At 34.0% G+C, this 15,387-nt stretch overlaps 1 protein-coding gene across 1 annotated transcript in view; it reads right to left on the minus strand.

The window, feature by feature from the left end:
- Window positions 1-1,480: 1,480 nt before the first annotated feature.
- Window positions 1,481-15,387, minus strand: part of LOC110037788 (putative acyl-activating enzyme 19) — a 61,499-nt gene continuing 47,592 nt past the window's right edge. The window contains exons 7-12 of the mRNA XM_020742502.1: window positions 13,084-13,168; window positions 12,866-12,930; window positions 5,728-5,787; window positions 3,996-4,040; window positions 1,949-2,058; window positions 1,481-1,861 (exon numbers count right to left, since the gene is read on the minus strand). Of these exons, the coding sequence (XP_020598161.1) occupies window positions 1,639-1,861; window positions 1,949-2,058; window positions 3,996-4,040; window positions 5,728-5,787; window positions 12,866-12,930; window positions 13,084-13,168 (588 nt within the window). The 3' untranslated portion in view covers window positions 1,481-1,638. The remainder of the gene's footprint in view (window positions 1,862-1,948; window positions 2,059-3,995; window positions 4,041-5,727; window positions 5,788-12,865; window positions 12,931-13,083; window positions 13,169-15,387) is intronic.

Consider the following 15,387-nt stretch of genomic DNA (forward strand, 5'->3'; position numbering starts at 1 on the left):
CAAATGAGAGTTATTGAAATGAGGAACTTATTATTTTTTAAATATTAACGAAAAATTTTCTTTAAATGAGCACTTACATTAAATTAGATTGACTGATTCCCCTTATGAGTCGCAGAATATGGTACATAACACGGTCATATGAACTGAGTTAAAGTGAGTAAATTAGCAAAATTTCATTCCCCAAGCATAGCATACAATTTTGGAAACATGTCGCATGGAGAATAATATCATAAAGTCAACACAAGATCTCAACATAGTTCAAGTGAAGAAAATAACATGAAGTGAATCATCACACAAAAGAAAATCCATAAATAATAAAGTACAAGCATAGCTCAATACATCAATATAAACACAAATATGCCATAAAAGAAAAAGCATCCACTGTGCCTCAGCTCGTCACTATCCTCTCCCTCCATCTCGTTGTATTTGAGGCCTCTGACATGTTTTGGATCAATTGGGACATAAAGACTCTTGATTAGTACAAACTTTATTGGTTCCACGATTTTCCTTCTTAACATAGCTTTGATCCCACAGAGTATTGACTTCGTTAATGTTTCCTTCAATCTCCATATTCCTTAAGACTGACTCAGCTTCAAGGTCTATTACTTGAAAAAATATTACATCAGTCCTATGCACGTAGGATAACGTACGTAGCCAATGAAATCATGTCACGACACCCCACGCGACAGAAAAAAAAAACGGCGCAGTAACACGAAGAATATTCCCCGTGTTATTCTAGTGTTATTGTGTCATGAGAATATTTCTGGTGTTATAATAACACAATAACGCGGTGGGGGGGGGGGGCGGGGGGAAACACAAAACACAATAACACCGGGGAACATTCCCCCCGTGTTATTATGTAGTTTTATTGTGTTATTGTGTCCTGAAAATATTCTTGGTATTATAATAACACAATAACACATCAATAACACATGAATAACACACAATAACACATGAATAAGACGGGAGGGAATATTTCTCGTGTTACTGCGCCGTTTTTTTCTGTTGTGTGGGATGTCGTGGCGTGATTTCATTGACTACACACGTTACTTTACGTGCGTAATACCGATGTAATATTTTTTCCTATTTCTTCCTAAATTTCTGATATCTTCTCTAAAACAGGTGAGATGGGGAGTGTTGAAAGTTCTACTCCAACAACATCCATTTGGAGAGATCGCTATAAATTTATATTTTAACAGTTGGATTGACAACATCATTGAAACTTTGAATAAATTTATTTTTTAATAATTGCATACAGAATAATTTTAGCAAAAAAATGTAGCAAAAAAATATTTTAATAATCTTATCTAAAATAGGAAAGTAACAAAAAAAAAAAAACATATTTTGTATTAAATAAATATTATCAGCCGAAAAAAAATGGGATAAATTATAGACCAACAGTAAAACTATGACTATGATGATTAAATATTCGATATATATAATAGTTAAAGCATACGAAGGTTTTTAGATTTAGGTCGTGATAAATATTTGTAGAAAAAATCTGCGTTTAATAGCTCCTTATAAAGAGTAGAGATCATTTTAATACTTTTGTCATTACAAACTGCATAACATTTATGAAAATACAAACAAAATGGTGCGCAGACCAGCTTTTGTTTATGCGTTTCTCCAGAATAGTAATCAAATCCTAAGAGCAACACAATGTAAATAATCATCCCTACAGCCAACGAAGATGCGACCAGCTATCATGACAGGTGAAGAGAATGTGTCACCTGGGAGATTCATGGCTGCAAATTCCTCCACCAATTGGTTTCCTGGAACTCCAGCAGCACTTTCTTGCTTGGCATTGGGATGGACCCGTAGCACATGAATTCTTCCTGAGCTGCTGCAAATGCAAACCAACCTGAAAAGCAGTCATTAAAAATATTTTTCATTAATAAGAGAAGGAATTAAAAAAAAAAAAAAACAAGAGAGTGATATAGTTTATTGCCTGTGGCATGGATGTGAAGGTTTGGATATCACACAGGACAGCTCATCCACATAAGCGGAGGCAGTGATGGGATCACCAGTCTGATATTCCCATAGTAAAGTTCCGTTTTCCTGCAACAAGGGAGGAGGCACCAATCTTATACTTGCCTTTTCAGTTAATCATCACACTAATTGACTGGATTCAAGGATTTGATACAGCTAGGCTAAGAACTGGTATTAGATCTTAGTGGGACAGGTTAGAAAACCAGCATGTTAAGCCTCATTCGTTTGGCTCTGTTGAACCAGTGTATTCATTCGGCCAGACTGAAAGCCAAATACATGAGTGAATTCTTCCACTTCTTTACTTAAGCCATCAGATCTTGGACTCAAACCCACCCAAGCATTGTCCAATGAATGACAAGTGGCTTCATTAAAAATATTTTTAGTTCCAATAAACAAAAAAGAAACAAAAATCAAAGTGCTTAATTATTTAGAATTATTCAGAAAAAATAAACATCTCCACCCATGCAGCTTTGCAATATCTACCTATTCATATGAGCTGCAATACTCAAATCCAATCAGCCCTCGGAGTTGGAAAAATAGACAATAAGATAAAGCTATTTGTACGAATAATATTCTTAACGATCAGCCGCATAAACAAATGAGGCTTTATGTACAAGTGTGAGGGAAGATATAGAGAGTTTGGAGATTATGTAAGATAGAAAGTACAAATGATATAAATCATGTATGCGGCTAAGGGGGGAGAAAAGATGGGAATTAGGGATTTAATTGGTAGAAAATTCTGTTAACAGTTTATTTGAGTACATGTGTGCGTGCAAAAACAGGGAGGCAGCATTTTTATGAGGACTACCATGTATTTCTTGCGTATAACTCCTTGTGCCGCGATTCCACATTGTCTCACCCGTGATATATTTGTGGCTAAAGCAAGTTGAGAAGGCAATGACGGGATTGCTGTAGAAGAAGACCAGTGAAGCTGCTCCAGCCTCCCTGTTCCAAACCAAAGCCTTTGTTAGATCTAATCGCAACTGCTTTGCCAAGACGACACCAATCCCGACCCAACTCGTCATGGCTCCAATCAGGATCGTTACTCATCTCGTCGCTGTGTGAAGTTGGTGAGGGTTATCTTTCTCATCCTTCTACTTCCCGCAAGTTTCTTCAATTCTATTAGGGTCACCCGGCTTCTGAGTGGGGAATTTCCCGGATCGAGTAATGGGTGGTAGCGTTAAGGCTTTGACACCAAATTGAAATCATTGCTCTAAAAAATCACTTATATTCAGTAAAGGTATGAACTTACATAGAGCCTTACAATTTTCTTAACAAATAAATTCCTATGCTTCTTCTATATTTCTTATTTACAAAAGGACCCTAAACTATATACAATTCTCAACAATAGGAATTCAGCAAGGTGTTCTTTGGTTTGTTGAAACATAATATAGATTAAAATAATACAATGTAATTAAAATATAAAGTATGTAAAATACTTTGAGTTATTTGGTTAGATTTAAAATAAATGAAGGATATTAAACTTTGTGTATTTAATATGAAATAAAAATAAATTAATTCAATGTAAATCCCGGCAGCATTAACCGGTTGAAGACAGCCACCAAGGTGGCGGTCCAATGGAAGTGTCCGGCAATAGCATTGGCAACAGAACTCATGCAGTGGGCACTGTGTTCTGAATATACCAAAACTAAACTGAAGAGTGAACTCGAAATACATTACAACTTCACACAGTATTTCATTTTCATCCAACCAAACACCAAATGTTTAAAAACCTGTGTTCCTTTTGCATATCCTGATAATGCTATAAACCAGATGTCCCCAAGTTAATTACTCAAAATTTTAAGCCATTTAGCAAACGTAAAGCTTAATATCTCACACATCTGAAAAGAGAGTCAACTCAATTACACTACTTTGACAACATTAAATTACACAACTTCGAACTAATTTCCAGGCATTTTAGGATTCAGCAAAAAAGGAATTTGTCAATAATTTTATAGTTAACATACTAAAATGTTCGCTGCATAAGATTTTCATAAAAAACTCACCATGTCAACAGAGTAAAGCCCACCATTTCGAGAACATATCAACAGCTGCAAATGAATTGAAAGAAATGAATGTATCAGTATTTTTGATAGAACCGTATAACTGTCTCATTTGACAGCTATTTGCATTGCTCCTACAATAATATAAATACTTTATATTTCAAATGAGATCAAGTTGAAATTCAACCACATAATAATGCTCACAAATTTCAATAAATCCAGCAATTTTATCCATGTTTATGCAGAAAGAGCCAACCGGTACCAAAAAATCCTTACCATCGTGGAATGCATTGCAGGCTTGAGAAAGGATTACTGATTCGTAATGAGTGAACCTTTATTCAAGCATATAAGCCTTTCCCAAAATGGTTACACAATAAAAAATGGAGCCACAAGAATAAATTCAGCAACCATTGCCAGCTCCAAAACTTATTTTCGATCACGTTAGAATTCATTGGCCTGATCTCTCATAATGAACGTTAACTTCTGGCCTAATAATACTGGTTATTAACAAAAAGAAAGGAAAATTTAGTATTCTGGAATAACTATCATCACACCATGTCCCATTAATATCAAAAAAGCTACAAAATGAAATAGGAACTTTCAAAATGTGGGTACAATGGCATAGGCTCGTTTGATTGTACACTGCAACAACGTAGAGAATCTAAGAAAGGGAATCAAGACTGAGGATAGTGGTAACTAGATTGAGATGGTAATGGAATGGACTAAAGCATGAATGGTAAGAAATATAGCTGCCTTGGAACAAACAGGAGTTTCATGACTTCAATAGATGGTAAGAACGACTCATGCAGCCGATGACATGCAGTTTGGATTTGAAAAAACTGGTACAGATGATGGCAACATGTGCAAATTTGATCAATGGTTACAGTTGAGAAGGGTTACAAGTAGGGAAAAAAAAATGGAAAACATAAAATTATAGGTTTTCAGGTTAGGAAATGAAGAAACAACCCACGACTAATGAATGTAATGATTGCAATTTACAAGTTAAAATACAGAAGTTTGAAGTTTGAAACTCAACTTATTTGCAATGCACGCAAAGAAAATATCTTCAAAAATTACAAAGAATAAACAGCGAAGTTTAACACACAACTTATTTGCAATGCACGTAAAGAAAATCTCTTCCAAAATTATAAAAAATAACAGCGAAATCAAATTTGATTGCACTAATCTAATGCCCTAAAAAATTCAATAGTTTAAAAGTAGATCATATTTAAATGAGGCCTGATTGTGGAGGAGTTGCAGAAGGCAAAAAAATATTCTTTGAACGAAACAAAAACTATATACAGGAGTACATAAAAATTAGAAGAAAGCCAGTCTGACAAACAGGGTGACAAGCAAAACAAAAGCTATATGACAGGCCTGATAATAAGATAACAGAGATAATTAAATAGGCAAGTGAGACACCATACTAAAATTGCAAGTATACAGTTACGTTTTTGGCACAATTTCACGCATAAGATGTGTTCAGGCTTAATAAAGCATAAATGGTTAGTTTTAAACCAACAAAGACCTGACCTCCCCACACACTACTATAAATGTGGTAGACTTGCCAGTAATTCAGCCTTTTAACAATAATTTGTAAGAAAATCAAATATCTAAAATAATAATTGTACCTAGACCTCTCCACACACTACTATAAATGTGGTAGAGTTGCCAGTAATTCAGCCTTTTAACAATAATTTATAAGAAAATCAAATATCTAAAATAATAATTGTACCTGTGAAGGTAGAGAGAAAGACAAGCAAGCCCCAGCAAAGATTGGACCACCAACATTCGCCTAATAAATCAAAACTAACAGTTACAAAAGACAAGCACATTTCATATGGTAGAACTGACACCTCGCAAATAGTCCAAATATGCGTATAAATTTAGTGGGTTGAGTTCTAGCCAATTCATTAACCAATGAAATCATAATGGAAAAATATTATTATATTGACATGGAACTAGTCCAAAGAAGAAACTCTTCTGTGCATTGATAACATTAGCTTAACATAGTCTTTCTAATTTCTCTGAGTCTTACTTTTCTAAATCTTATTGAGTGTAGTGAAAAGCAGCAACTCTTTTTTATGTAAGCAATTTTACAAAAGTTATAGCTATATTCTGCTTTAATATTAAATAGACCGCACTTACCTTCTTAATCCTTGTATACAATTTATATGGAAAAATATTATTATATTGACATGGAACTAGTCCAAAGAAGAAACTCTTCTGTGCATTGATAACATTAGCTTAACATAGTCTTTCTAATTTCTCTGAGTCTTACTTTTCTAAATCTTATTGAGTGTAGTGAAAAGCAGCAACTCTTTTTTATGTAAGAAATTTTACAAAAGTTATAGCTATATTCTGCTTTAATATTAAATAGGCCGCACTTACCTTCTTAATCCTTGTATACAATTTATATCAACCAGTTTTATTGGTAAACATTTTGTTTAATATTGTAAATGCTTAAATCATCATCTCTCTAACATACGCATTTCTCACAGTAATAATGAGTTTTCTAAAATTTAAAATTTTTTACGACTAAAATATACCCAAATTTCACATCCCTCATATTTCGACCAAAATACTTTTATAACATTCTATGCGTCAAAACGATCAAATCAATATACAACACTAGATATAAACCAGAAGTTAAGTTTAATTAAAGTTAATTAACTTTTAATTATCCCTTTTTAATCCCTTACTGTTCATCACTGATCTACTCAACCAATATTTACATTTGTATGGCATCGAAAGGGTGAGATGCTACATACAAAAATTTCTCATTCTTCCTCCCCCTACCTCACTGTTTGATCGAGCTTGGCAGAAGCTCTCGGGAGGAGTTGCAATGGAGATACTGTAGCAAAAGCACGATCGTAGCATAGCCGCAGTCTATGGTCGCAATCTGCAGCAGGCAAGCGGCCCGCCAAGAGCTGCACCTCTCTGTTCAGGCTTCGAGGAGAAAATATAATTGTATGAAACCCTCTTTCAAGTTATTTTTAAGTTATTCCTTCCCTTATACTTTCATTTTAAGGTTTGCTACAAAATATAAATATTTTCATTTTTGGTCACCATAGCGGAGACGAGGTCATGTTGGAAGCGAAGAAGTTGGCTTGTTGATTTCCTTAAGGAGTTCTAGCACGAAATCAACGAGGTTAGGGGAGAAGTAAGCAAATATAAGAAGAAAATGGAAAAAGATTTGACAAGATCGAAGAAGATTGGGTTACGCTGAAAAGCCCTATTAAGGTACGTTTTGGAAAATCCATTCTATTTAGGGTTAATTTTTCTTAATGAGCCAAGATATGAAATTTTGAGATCTTTACAAATTTCATGTTGTTTACCAGATGCAGTGAGTTCGAGGCGACTGTGTGGAAGTTTGTCTTAGGACGGCTCCGTCAAGCCAGGTAAATTGATCCTATGCTAATTTAAAAAGAATGAATTATAATTTGATTAATGGAAACTTAAATTTTAAGTTTGATTTTTTGTTTTATAGGTTATTAATAACAATGTAAAGGTTATTGTGATGCCCAACTAGTTACTGAAGATTGGAAATCCAACATGACAGCTGAGATGACGTATATTTGTAAATATCAACAATTTTCTTTATTTCAAAATGTATGTTTGACACTTTGTATGCCCTAATTTAATTAGACCTTTCATATTGTTAAACAAAAAATATATGTATGATAAACACGATAGAAGACTATGTGCATGATATGAGCAATATGTTTAGACAGAAAATATATGTATGATAAACACGATAGAAAACTATGAAAAATATATGTATGATAAACACGATAGAACACTATGTGCATGATATGAACAATATGTTTAGACAAAAAATATATGTATGATAAACACGATAGAAAACTATGTGCATGATATGAACGATATGCATGACATAAGAAATATGCATGAGAAAAGAGATGAATGATATAAAAAATATACATGATATGTATGATTATTAGTTGCACAGCAAAGTAAGTATACGTATTAGTAGATGCATGAAGATATCTTAGGAAAATATATGTTATGAATACTTGTATGTGCATATTCAGATGAGTTCACCTCTAAATGGTATAGGCAGGGGGCGTCAATGTACCCGCAGACGTAGTTTTTCTACCACCCAGATAATTGTGTTTGTTAGATCACTAACCGCTATGTCGACGAGATAGTGACAACCAGGGGTGAGTACACAGAGCTTACCACTAGAGACAACTGTGATGTTTACATTGCTATCCCCGCTGTGTTGACGGTATAATATCAGTCAGGGCAGGTAAGGGATTTTCTATCACAATTAATTGTGATGTTTTGATCGATAACCGATGTAAAAATCACGTTGGACCGTCAAAATCCACCTCTTTGACACTCCTCACCTTCACTGGGATGCTCATCGAAGAATTCATAAGAAAAAAATAACAAGTATAAAGAAACGTGCTCAAAATTGGCTTAAATAATCAGTTTTTCATATATTAATTGCACCGGATGCTTAAGAGCCCAAACTTGGCACCTAAGCGCTGAGCGCTCTGTATCAACTCCCCATAATGGGCGCTTAGGAGCCCAAGTGCTAGTCTCTCAGAAATAAGAGCAGCATACACCCTATAGCGGGCGCATATGCGCCCAAAGCCGACACTTAAGCGTCGGCTTCACTGTAGTCGTGCCATTATGAGACGCTTGAGCGCTCATGACTGACGCCTAAATGCTAGTCTTAAATGCTACTTGGAATGCTTTGGCTCCATGTACCATAACAATCTCCCACTTGGAGACAAAGCACTGAGCACCAGTCCTCTGTACTTACATCTCCATCTGAATTGCCTTCATCAACACGTACTATGGTCACGTATCGTGGTGTGCCTCACCGCCGGTCTCAACCTTCATAAAACCCAGTTAAAGACAAAAATGGATTCAATTTCTCAACATTCACCACTTGAGCAGGATGTGTTCAATTTTGGCATTAAAAGAAACATTCTTAACAAGATGAATAACACCCATATCATCGTTGTAGAACTTTTCAATCCCCTGCCTCTTGCCCAATTCTATCATAAAGTTCTGTAGTCAAATCATCTCCTTGTTAGCCTCAGTGATAACAATAAATTTGGCCTCCATAGTTGAAAGTCCAACAATCTTCTGCAACCTGGAAATCCAACTCACTGTTATATTCCCAATGTAAGGATATACCCATTACACTTCTACTATTCACATCTCCTATCAGCTCTGAATCTACAAATTCATTTAGACAAATCAAAGAAATTTCATAGCAAAATACTTTGTTGACTGTTCCTTTCAAAAACTTGAGAATTAACTCTACTGCCTCCCAATGATGCATGCTTGGATTGCTCATGTAATTGTTGATTACTCTAACTGCATATGCAATATCTGGCCAGGTATAAATCATCACATACATTAAACTTCTAACTGCTAAAACATACAGAGTTCTCTCCATCTGTGCTTGCTCTGTTTCAGAGTTGAAGTTCTCTCCATCTGTGTTTGCTCTGTTTCAGAGTTAGGTGCAAGTTTCTTAGATAGTTTGAAGTGACTACCTAAGGAAGTGCTAACTGGTTTCACCTCACTCATGTTGAACTTCTATAGGATCTTCTCAACGTACTCTGCCTCAGACAACTTCAGTGTTCCTGCTCTCCTATCCCTATTGATTCTCATCCTGAAGATCTTCCTAGTTGAACTTAAATCCTTTATCTCGAGCTCACTAATAATTTTTTTTCAAGTACCAGATTTTGTCAGCTGACTCACTGAAATATAATTTCTCTTCAAACTGGGAACATGTCTGACTTTAGTAAGCTTCTAAACTGCTCCATTCAACAACTTAATATCAACATCACCCTTTTCTACTACACTACAGACCTTGTTATCTCCTAAATTCACCTTCCCTATATCACTATAAGTGTAGTTTTTAAATACTTCTTTACTGGGGCAAGCATAAAAAGATGCACTTGAATCACTTGGAATTAAAGACTAATCAGTGTTAATGGAGAGGGTTAGGCGACTGGAGATTAATTTCAAATAAACTCAAAAGCAAAGAGATTTGCATAAGAGTGTCCAAAGTAAGTACCCCAAATTTTACCTACCTCATATAATAACCGAAGAAAAGTGTCCAAATTTTACCTACCTCATATAATAACCGAAGAAATTTTATAAAATTTTATGCGTTAAATATTTTATAAAATTCTACGCGTTAAATTGATCAATTCGATATATAACACAATATATAAATTATAAATAGTTGAAAGATATAAAAATTGAAAGATATAAGTTTAAATAAACTTAACTAACTCTTAATCATCTCTTCCTAATCACTTCACAGTTCAATACCAACCTACTCGCGCGATATTTACATCTATCGAAAGTGCGAGATCTTCCATTGAGAAACTTTGCATTTCTTCCTACCCCTCCATGTTAGATCTAGTGAGGAGCTGCGACCGCGGCACTGTAGCACAAGCAGGATCGCAGCACAGTCGCGACCCGCAGGATGACGAATTACAACAGACGACCGGTCTTCCGTGAGCCGCAACTTGCTGTTCAGGCTTTGGGGAAGAAATCTAATGGTACAAAGCCCTCCCTCATAATATTTTGAGATATTCATTTCCATTCTTACACTTCCACGTTGCCACGAAATGAGCATTTTTTTTTTGTTTCAGGCAGCCGTATAAGAGACGAGATCGTGCCGGAGGTGAAGAAGTTGGTTCGTTGGTTTCCATTAGGACTTCTAGCACAAAATTAGTGAGGTTAAGGGAGGAGCAAGCATAGATTTGATGAAGGAAGAACTTTTTGGCAGGATCTAAGAAAGTTGGGTTGTGCCGAGACGTCCATTTAAGATATGTTTTGACAAATTCAATATATTTTGGATTAAATTTCTTTAGGATAGAATATATTATGAAATCCTAAGATATTTACAAATTTCAAGCAGAAGATATTATGAAATCCTAAGATATTTACAAATTTCAAGTTGTTTACCCAAAGCAGCGAGTTCGAGGCGACCGTGTGGAAGCTAGTTGTGGGAGTGCTCTGTAAATTTAAGTAAATTAATTCTATGTTATTTAAGGAAAAATGAAGAATAATTTAATTAACGGAAAGTTTGATTTTTATTCTATAGGTTATTAATATTAGTGTAAAGATTATCGGCGTAAAGATTATCGTGACGCCCAACTAGTTATTGAAGATTGATAATCTAATGTAGCAACTTTCAATTAATTCTATATTTTTTAAAGAAGAATGAAGAATAGATAATTATCGAAAACCAGAATCATAAGTTTGATTTTTATGCTATAGATTATTAATATCAACGTAAAGATTATCGTGACACCCAACCAGTTATTGAACATTGATAATCTAACGTGGCAACTTTGGTAAGTAATTAAATGTTCAACGTTCAGTAATCTTCTTTCATTTAAAATGTATGTTTAACTCCATGTATGTTCTAGTTTAGTAAAATCATTCATATTTGTTAGATATTAAAGATAAGCGTGATAAGAAAGGATGTGCATGATATGAAATATATGTATGCTATAAAGAATATGTATCAAATAAGAGATACAAATGCAATAAAATATATGTATGATATAAGAGATAAGTATGAGATAAGAGATATGTATGAGATAAGAGACACACATGATAAATATGATGATTATTTACACAAAATAAGCATATTAGTAGACACGTGAAGATGTATCAAAAAAATATATATCATGAAGAATGAAATAGCTTATATATAAATGCTTGTATGTGCATGTTCCGAGGAGTTCAGAAAGGTGATGTCAGTGTACACGCGCACAGTTTTTCTTCCACCCTAGATATTTGTGATTATTAGATCACAAACAGTTGTGTCGACTAGATAATATTGGTCGAGAGTGGGTAGATAAAGCTTACCACCAAAAACAATTGTGATGTTTACATCGATAATTGTTGTACCGATGGGATAATATCTGTTAGAGGCAGATAAGAGTCTTTCCACTGCAAACAATTGTGTTGTTTAAATTGATAATAGATGTGTCGGCAGGATAATGCCAACAAGGTGTTACGCTGTTTTGACGGTGTTCCGCAAAGAGGCAGATGTGCATGTAAAAAGCATAAGAGAAAAGTAAAAGTAAATGCCTATAGAAGATTTGAGTATTTTCAATTAGAAAAGATCATTGATACATGCATTAGCATATATAAGATTTCTTATAAAAATATGAAAAACCGGCATAGATTAAGATTTCTCTTAGAGATATGAAAGGCCATCATGCATATTGATTTCTTTCCCTTGAGGTTACTGTAGTTTAAAAGTGTGATTATTTATAGGTTATCTTTAAAAAACTCAATATATTATTTTAATATCTTTTTAGATTTTAAGTTTTTTTAGCAAGATGGACAAAAAATGATCAATTGTGTATATGAGACGAGAAGAGTAATCGGAAAGGTACAAATTTCTACTTATTAATTAAATTACTTTCTTCAGTGGTTCTTTCATGATTTTTTTATTATTAAACTATTAATGTTAGAAATAAAATAGCAGAAAAATAATTTTCATTGTTTAACCGTACATCCCAATTTTGGTTAATTTCAAGTCCCGGGTCGGATCTTGATACACACTACCACTCAAATTCATAGAACCAATTTAATACAATTATACATAATATAAATTTTGTAAGAGATTGAAGGGGATATAATATCAAAACAAAAAGTTAGCATTCCGTGAGTTTCAATGCACAAAACTCCACAAAGAAAATGCTATGAAAAAATCTATGTTCTTATGCTAAAACACAGCCAGAGCATAGTTATAGACTTTTTTACATTTTTCCAAGGTTAAAATGTCATTGAGTGAACGTTAAGGTTATTAAAATTAGTTATGTTAACATCAGAATGAATTCAGCAGAACATACCTTCCAAACGATATTCCCTACTGGGCTTAGTGCCATCACATCCCCATTCACTGAGCAGCAGAAAACTAGTGAAGAAGGAAAATCCAAGACATAAAAGGTATAAAATAAACTAGTCAAGAAAGAGAAAATTTCACCAATATTACACAATTTAAAAGATAAACAGAAAAAAGACAGTGCCAAAGTAAAGAAAAGCACAAGAGTTATCCGAAACAGCTTACCATTACCACTGGAAGAATCTAGACATAGAGATCCAAATAATGGTGCATCTGCTTCATACCTCCACAAAATGCTAAAAGGTGTAACCTGTTCAAATCCGGAAATATACATTGAACCACGCATCAGACAAGATAAGTTTCTGGAAAAGATGAAAATAGGAAATTCATAAGCCACATGCACGAAAAAGATCACTTCCCACGGAGGAACCAATTAACAAATCTAAGAAATAACAGGAGTTGAACAAGTGTCCGTAAATAATTCAAATTCAACGGCCCCAACATAAAATAATAGAAAATACTGCATCCTCACCACTTTTTCTATAGCTTTTTAATGAAGATTTGGATGCTGTGCTAAATTCGAGCATGCATTTAATCCATAAATATTGAGATCCCAGAAGACTATTAACTTATATTTTGATATACGTGTTCCGTATTTTTAAAGAATGGCAAAACAAGTAGAGCCTATGAGGTTATTGTGGGTTCACAATGCATCCAGCAACTAAAACAATATGTGCATAATAAGGCACCGCACACATGAATATGAAATGACTTTTTACAGGTCAAATATATTTACTAGATAATGATACAAAAACAAAAAAACATGTCTGACTGAAAAGAAGAACAACTAGACAAGAGGGATACAATAATCACTTCAATCTTTCGGCTTGAAGACAAGTTAACATAGGAGAGTAATGAAAACTTTTTCTAATTTCCGTATCTTCTGATATAAGGAAAATTAAAAATTTTATCTACTGGGGAGTTGAAACTGTGTTATATAATCAACATCAGAAATATTTTATGATAGCTATTCAGCATTATGATCACCCAATGCAAAATATGGAGTAACTTCAGGAATTTATATAAAATTTTCAATGATAATTTTAGTAAATGAAATGATTAACACTGAGGAGCAATTTAAAACAGAACCATTTTCTTTTAAAGAGTTGAACCACGATCTAGGTATTAAAAATATATTTGAGCAACAGCATGATGATCATCCACCAATGGAAGGTCCAAATAAAATACGGTCATTGTTGAAGCTTTATTCAAGAAGTTTTAGCAATGTACAACAACAACAACAACAATAAAGCATTAATCCCACTATGTGGTGTGGGGTCGGCTACATCTACATGAATCCTTTTTCTCCATTGCGTCCTATTTAGATTTGCATGCCGTGCTAAATTCGAACATGCATTTAATCCATAAATACTGATCCCAGAAGAGTATTAACTTATATTTTGATATACGTGTACCATATTTTTAAAGAATGGCAAAACAAGTAGAGCCTATGAGGTCATTGTGGGTTCACAATGCATCCAACAACTAAAAAATATGTGCATAATAAGGCGACACACACATGAATATGAAATGATTTTTTTACAGGCCAAATATATTTACTAGATAATGATTCAAAAACAAATAAACATATCTGACTGAAAAGAAGTACCACTAGACAAGAGGGATACAATGACATGAATCCTTTTGATCATTGTGTAAGTTTTAGCAATGTACAAACAATAAAAATCAAACGGTGATCAAGTCATGATGGAACATTTTTCAAAGCTTATTCGAATCTTGTTCATATTTTCAAAGAAAATTCAAACAATGATTGAAGCATGTACGATCATGGTTTGAAAATATTTCAATCAGGGATTAAATGAAACACGATCATTTTTTGAAACCCTATTTAAGGAAGTTTTAGCAATGTTGGTCGATTCAATCAAAGTTCAAGCAAGATAATATCAAGATTCAAATATTACTCCGCATACATATGAACAGGGTTTAAATTTATTATTTTATAATCATTTTTTCTTTCGGAATTGACTAATTGAGTTTTAATTTTAGAAATGAGAAGCGTGCCAAGCATGCCTTACACAAGATGATGTGCCCCACATGAGATACCATTAGGTGCATGCCATATGGTAAAAAAATCTAGAAAGGTGCTATTATACACCTTGGATCATGCTTCGTTATGTAACTATAAGTCATGTTACAGAATGTTGGCGATTGTTAGAGATGATAAAAAAGGGGAGATCATAATCCAGTAGTGCCTCATTTTCTTTTTTTATTTTTACTGTGTCAAAAAGGCTACAAGTGTGCCCCAAAAAAGTGCTAAGCACGAGACAAGTTGTTTAGGGAAAAGAGAAAAAATTTGAGAGGATTAAAATCGAATTTGAACGGTTGTCTCCTTTCAACTCTCACAATGGTCAGATATTAGCATAATATTGTGGTTATTTTTGGTGACATTATTACAAGATACCTCATAATCAATTAAGTTGATGTGTCATACTTTAAAATTATGGGAGA

This window comes from Phalaenopsis equestris, unplaced genomic scaffold, assembly GCF_001263595.1.
Source record: "Phalaenopsis equestris unplaced genomic scaffold, ASM126359v1 Scaffold225038, whole genome shotgun sequence".
NCBI classification, from domain to species: domain Eukaryota; kingdom Viridiplantae; phylum Streptophyta; class Magnoliopsida; order Asparagales; family Orchidaceae; genus Phalaenopsis; species Phalaenopsis equestris.